This window comes from Carassius gibelio, chromosome A16 (genome assembly GCF_023724105.1).
Source record: "Carassius gibelio isolate Cgi1373 ecotype wild population from Czech Republic chromosome A16, carGib1.2-hapl.c, whole genome shotgun sequence".
NCBI classification, from domain to species: domain Eukaryota; kingdom Metazoa; phylum Chordata; class Actinopteri; order Cypriniformes; family Cyprinidae; genus Carassius; species Carassius gibelio.
In genome coordinates, this window is record NC_068386.1 from 17,338,089 (window position 1) to 17,345,022 (window position 6,934).

The 6,934-nt window shown below is 37.2% G+C and overlaps 1 protein-coding gene across 2 annotated transcripts; it reads right to left on the reverse strand.

Moving 5' to 3' along the window:
• Window positions 1-537: 537 nt before the first annotated feature.
• On the reverse strand, window positions 538-4,996 carry LOC128031041 (RNA-binding protein 12B-like). 2 transcript variants are annotated; one of them, XM_052619242.1, is made up of 2 exons: window positions 4,801-4,996; window positions 538-3,028 (listed from the first exon to the last, which is right to left on the reverse strand). In XM_052619242.1, exon 2 carries the CDS (start codon window positions 3,004-3,006, stop codon window positions 1,099-1,101), a length of 1,908 nt encoding a protein of 635 aa, XP_052475202.1. In that variant the 5' UTR covers window positions 3,007-3,028; window positions 4,801-4,996; the 3' UTR covers window positions 538-1,098. The 2 variants fall into 2 exon arrangements, with proteins under 2 accessions (XP_052475202.1, XP_052475203.1); XM_052619243.1 differs by having other exon boundaries at window positions 4,888-4,981.
• Between the last annotated feature and the right edge of the window lie 1,938 nt (window positions 4,997-6,934).

Genomic DNA, 6,934 nt, shown 5'->3' on the forward strand with positions numbered 1-6,934 from the left:
TATATAATTCCACGTGTTAATTCATAGTTTTGATGCCTTCAGTGTGAGTCTACAATTTTCATAGTCTTGAAAATAAAGAAAACTCTTTGAATGAGAAGGTGTGTCCAAACTTTTGGTCAGTACTGTATATATATATATATATATATATATATATATATATATATATATATATATATTACTACATTCATTGTCCTGGAGTGTCCTCTAGGTCATCTTGTTTCTTAGTCGATCATGTGATTGGTAGCCGTTGTCGGTACGAGTGTATTTGACTGACTGCTGTTAAAAGGATCATGATGCTTTTTTAAAAGATAATTACTTTGTTTTTGGTATAACAGAATATGTTGACATGCTTTATGTTCAAAAAACACATTTTTCAAATACTGGACATTATTGTAGGTCCTCTATGCCCCGCCTCTTTCAAACCGGTCTTTTCTACAAAGTCCCTCTTTCCGGGAAGTGCAGTCAGCTCTGATTGGCCGACTGACCCAGTGCATTGTGATTGGTCAAAATCCGCAAGCACTCGAAATGTAAATGTAATTATTATTATTATTTATTTATTTTGGCTGCATTGCATCACAATATCATTATTGGATTGACAATGAAATCAACTTATTTATTGTGAACCACTGCAAGGAAAAAAATGCACCCTGAGAAAGAAATCATAAGTAGCAGATGCATTTAATAACATTAAGCAGGAATTGACATTTATCTGGACGCAGTAAAAAATTTATGATTCCACAATGTTAAGAAGATTCTTTTAAATCTGATTTTATCTAAAAACAAAATATAGTGGTGACATATTAAAATATCAAATTGTAGTCATTAACAGTAACAGCACAAAATTCTAGATACTGTCACTAACGTGCATACAATTGCATCATTTTAGAATAATCAAGATATAAAGTATGAATTTAAATTAAATATTTATTAAAGTCAGATTTATGAAAGGCAAGCCAGAAAAAAAAAAAAAAAAAAAAAAAAAAAAAAAACTAACGTGACACTGAGTTGGGGGAAAAAAAAAAGCACATACAGATTTAAAAAAGGAAATAAAGTTGGAAAAAACACCAGTTTCAACAACATTGTAGTCCAATAGCATATCTACACAAACAAAATCTGAATTTTCCTGGTGCCAATTGGTCTTCCATTTAATTCTTGAAGAGCAGTGAGTGCCTCTCTGTGGGTTTCGAATGCTACCGTTGCTGAACGTCTGGGAGCTCCATTTCTATCATACAGCAATGATGCAGAACCTGGAATCACTCTGTATCCATAGAAGAAGTCATAAATCTCATCGACCCTTATCTGAGAGGGTAGATTGACCAATTTAAGACAAATTGGGCCATCAAGTTGTTGGTCAGGTGATCCGTAACGCTGATGTCCATTACCATCCGGTCCAGGCCCAAATGCATCAATGTGGCCAAAATTAGGCTCAAACCGATCGCGACCTTCATAACCCAGGCGCAAATTAGGCTCCATCCCATAATCATCTTGAGGCATCTGGGTGTTGGAAAAATGAGGAGCATCTTTGTAGATTTCAGTTCTCTGAAGGTTCCTTTCTTGCGGGCTATCCATCAACTGGTCATTCACGCCAAACTTCTGCATCTGGCCCATCGTTATGCACTTAAGCATGACTTCGGATCCAAGAAACCTCTGTCCGTTTAGGGACTGTGCCGTCATGGCCTCCTTCTCAGATTGGAAGATCACCAAAGCCTCACCAAGCCCAGCTCCTCTTTCGTCCCGCAATAAGACAACCCTATCCTCTGACAGCGGAAATCCATTAAAGAAGTCCATGATCTCCACCTTACGAACATCAAATGGAAGATTGCGCACATAGAGACACCTCAACTGTGAGTCAGGATTGTTTTGTTGAGGCTGGGGTGCTTCCGCAGAGCGCCTCGACCCTTTTCCCTCATCCCGCGCGTCAACAGACGATTCCAACAAGGTGACCATTTTCTCCTTGGAGATGGGTGACACGTACACTACCTTGTTCATCAACATTTCCTTATCATGAGCCAAGCCAGCACAATAGTCTGTGAGATTTCTAAACACCACAACAGCCGATTTGGTCCTATCATCCTTTTTTTGGGCGAAGATAATAATCTGAGCATTCTTCAGAGAAACCGGATGAAGTAACACCCTCAAATCTCTCTTTTCCACCATGTAAGGCAAGTTCTCAAACATGACGCAGTATTCTTCATGAGACGGCGATCGTGATCTTGACTTGTAGGAAATGGGAGATCGAGATCTCGCTCGCTCTGAGGATGCTCTTTTCTGACTGTCTGTTTTAACGATACCTCCTTCAGCCAGCCACTGCTCCTCAGAGCATCTTGTTAGTTGGATATACCGTGGTCCCATGTATTGTCGATCCTTCTTCAGACCTTCAACTGCGTCCATTTTGGAAGCAAAGCGCACAATACTATGGCCGTTAAACTGTCCTCGGGGGTTTCTCAAAAACATAATGTCATCAATCTGTAACCCACTGAAAAAGGTATAGACGTTGTCCTTTGTTGCAGAGTACGGCATCCCTATCAATTTCAGATAAAGTTCATCTCTCTCTGACACGCTTCCTTCTCTCTGGTGTCGTGTCTCACTGAATGAAGATGGAGGTGGCCTGTTCCTCATCTCCTGATGTTCCGGCCTTCGTTTGTCTACTCTCGGGTCCTTATTGAACGCCAGAGGACCTCGTTCTGCAGAAGGACTTTTGACAACCTCCTTGTACGTGCCCCTGTTTTTTAACTCAGGCCTTCTAGTGCTTTCCTCGAGAACACTCTGCATTTCTGACTTGCTACTCAGGAGCAAGTTGACGGGAGAGCCCTTAATGCAGCCTCCCGAGCGTGCCATCGCTCGTCTTGCATCTTCATCAGATGCAAATATTATAAAAGCTTCCTCAAGCTCCCCACCAATTATATGAACCCCACCATCAGGGATTCTGAGCCCAGTGAAGAAATTGCGAATGTCCTCAGAACCAGCCGTGATTCTGAGTCCCTGTAATCGGATGACCACAGCCATGATGGAGCACACACAACAGGACCTGCAGACAAAAGGGGCACATATAATAGCGTTATCGCTGACTCAACTGTTGCCTCCATATCACAATATGCAAAAGAGATCCCAATTATCATATTCAAACCGAGGTTAATCCACAAAGTTAAGTGAAACAGACCTCTCACTGACAAAAAATTGTAAAACAAAAAAAAAAAATTGCTAACAACAACAACAGCCAGTCTGGAGCATCCAGAAAAACAACTTTGTTCCACAAGATTCAGATTAACAGGAAAGACTAGTTTTACAAACTTCAACATCGTTCTTTCAGTTTCCGCATGCAAATTTCTAAGTAATATGAACTCCAATCCATCCATATCAGAGAGAAAAAAGATTATGCCGTTTCAAGAAATTACAGATATCGCTACTAGCATCCATACAGCTAAAAGACATCTCGCTAATTGTAAAATACTATGTTTGTTATACTTTTATATACAGTTTCCAATAGAAACTTAACAAATAGCCACTTACAAACTGCACAGCCATCAAATCAAATAATAAAACAAGTTCAACACACTGAACACACAATTCCTCCTCACTGCAAAATCTTCAATTACAAAAACACACTGAACACACAATTCCTCCTCACTGCAAAATCTTCAATTACAAAAGCCTTTAAATCAGTGGTTCTCAGAGTGATTGTAGCAAAAGGATCTCGATTTCCATTATTATTATTAATAATGATTTATTATTAAGTTATAAGTTTATTCCTTTTTTAGATAGCACAGTGATGGATAAAGACAGGAAAGAACAAGGAAGGAGAGTGGGGAACAAGACCGACAAAGAAACACAGGCTGTTACTAGATTTCTGAAATAGACAAATTGGTCCTAGTTAACATGTGAATGAATTGTGTTTAATCATGGTTATGTCCTTACAGCAGAAGTACTAAAATAAATACATGTGGGGCCTTGGAGTAAAAAGGGTGGGAACCACTGCTTTAAATGCAAACAATGAGACTCAGAAATAAAGTTTACCCTCGAGCAAACTTTCCATTTCATTTCAAATTAACACACAACAAAGTATTTACATCTGAACGGTATAGAATTAAATAATATAAACAATAATTGTATTCTATAAACTTCTCAGTGAAAATAGAAAATACTTTTCGATTTAAGATGAAGTTTAAAAGAAAGCCAATGTCACCGACAGCCATCCATTAGAAACATTAAACGAGGCGTATGTTCAGTTGCAAAAAAACTCAGGAAACACAAGCAGGGGGTCTTCCAATGAAATATCCCATTTAGCTACAGTTTTTATGTAACCAAAGCACGACTGAGCTCGAATTTCCGCACAGAAACACAGTATCACACTGAGACTCGACATGCCTTCCGCTTTCTCATAGAGACAAAGCATAATCCGTACTAACATCAATCTCCTTTTTTTCCAGGCCACGGTCAACAAATACAACTTGTATTCAACATATACACATTTGTAGAACCTCTCGTGCAAGCTTTTTGCGGCGAAACACCGGCTAACGTATCTGCTTTCTGAAGAAGAACTAACGTAGGCGAAATCCAACAGCTAACGTGACATTAGCATTCACAAGCATCGTCGATTATAGCCAAACCCACTAATCCAACAATTTTAATCTGCACAGTGCACGCTGATACACTATTAACACACGGTACGTGACTTAAAAACCACCGTCAACTCCGCAACAGCTGAAAACATCGATTATAACAAAGAGTCCAGCTGTCTTCGGTAGTATCGGTAATAAAGCCGAGGCCCATGATGTGACGCGCAATACGGATCAAACTTACACAGAACAAAGGAGATAGCAATCCTTTCCAAATATAAAATAATGAGATATTAATGCCGTTCTGCGGTGTGATCTGTCCGATTCCCACCGTGACTAAGCAACGATTTCGCTTTCGTGATATCCGAAGCGAGGACGAATCGCAAGAAACTACAGCTTTCTCATCTCCTCCACCGCCATCAGCACAACTACGGAAACCCGGAGGCGCTGAACTAAACGCAAATGACACTCGAAACACACGAACACTCACTTGTCTGACCAGTCAGTCCAGTACTGTTTCCTATGAATGAAGTATACCATTAAAATAGATATGAAATGTTTACAAGACACACTGCACACTTCGAAGATCTTGATTTAATAGATCTAAATCTGTCACATGGATAACCATCAAGTGAAATTGTTCAAATATACTCCACGACCTTAACAAAACTGAAGGTCAAAATATTGAATTGGTCAGAAGAGCTATTAACACTGACACATAGGACTGTGTCTAATTTGTTTTACTTGTCACATAACAAAATTAATTTTGGTTGTATTACACTTTCTTTAAAAAATGTTTTCAATGTAGATATAGGTTTAGCCTTCTAATTTTTAATTAATTTTTAAAAGAAATAATAATGAAATATGCCAAACTACTTACACCAGTATTTATTTTATTGTCAAATAATTGTATCCTTTTATTGAGATTCTTTCTTTCTTTCAAATCTCTGGACAGTTACACAATTTGTATATTTGTAATAATATATTTTATCATATTACTTTTATATTTTAAATATTAAATATTTTAATAATCAGTTGAGACTTAAGTGGAAATTCTATTTTTAGTGTCATGTATGTTTACACCAATTCCATAGAAATTACTATTTAATAACTAGGATTATTTATTTATGCAAATTAAAAATTATTTGAGGGGAAGAGAAAGAAGTCAACAGTAAGATCTACAAAAAATCGAATATAGAATAATATCGAATTATTGTAGGGGACTTTCCCCCCTTAATATCTATGGAGGTTACAGTCCTGCTAACTTTCACAGTTGGGACAATAACAACCAAATAATACTTGTTATCTAGCAATTTACAAACAACCTGATTTCAGAATAGACCTGTGAGCAGATCCCTGTAAACTGATATACAACAAAGGGTTAATGAGTTAGCGGTCCATTGAACACAATGATGTCCTCATTTTAACCTCTGTGGGGATTTAGACACGATAAAGGAGTCGTCTTGGTTACCATGGCTAGCTGCCAACAATTATTCTCAATGTAATGAGGTACTATATTTCACAAATAAAAGTTTAGAAAATCTCGAAAAAGAAAGAAAATAGAGTAAATGCCCTAAATGTGTCCACACATACAGACAGGTCTGTCATCAGGTGGGACCCGTGGTGAATTTGGAAGTGTTCTGACTGTGAACTCGAAACAAATCAGGTTTAGACAGACATAGACATTTGAAGATAGCAACACCACATCAGACCTGCAGAAGCAAGAAATGTTAAGAATTACAAAAAATTCATCAAATTCAATACAAATTCATCAAAAGAGGCGTGCACAGTGCAGCTGGGCTTAGCGGGTGTTGACAGTTGACAGTAGAGGGCTCTGTTCACTACCGCCTTCAAGTATATATGATTAGTAACTAAACAAATTGACTGCAATGTCTACGACACAAAACAACAAACACAACCGCTATCATGTAATTAGACATTTAGTTAAACATTATCTATATATTAGTGCTATCTATGGCATCACTTTGCAAAGCATTTGTCAATTTATTGAAGTGGAATATCTTTTTAAAATATTTCATATATGAGCAATGAAAAACCATACAGGTTTAATTGCCTATACCAAATACACTGAAAGAGCTTCTCATAAAGTGAAAGTGAAAGTGGAAAAACTACACACATATCAGTATATAAATGAAGTCTTTTATTAAGATACTGCTGAATACAACAGATTGAGAAATGTCTGTTAATTATAATAATAATAAAAAAAATATATAATTATTGTTCAGATAAAAGTCCTATAAAGCTTAAAACAGGTCATGATTCAGATTTTATCTCCATATAAACCACAAGCTTTTCTTATAATTAACTAGTATTCTTATTTTATGTATTTTCATTTTATTCGTTTTAGTATTAAAAGT

What these genes read in the sequence shown, in the direction of transcription:
- LOC128031041 (XM_052619242.1), bottom strand. Translation starts at nt 3,006, where the DNA reads ATGGCTGTGGTCATCCGATTACAGGGACTCAGAATCACGGCTGGTTCT.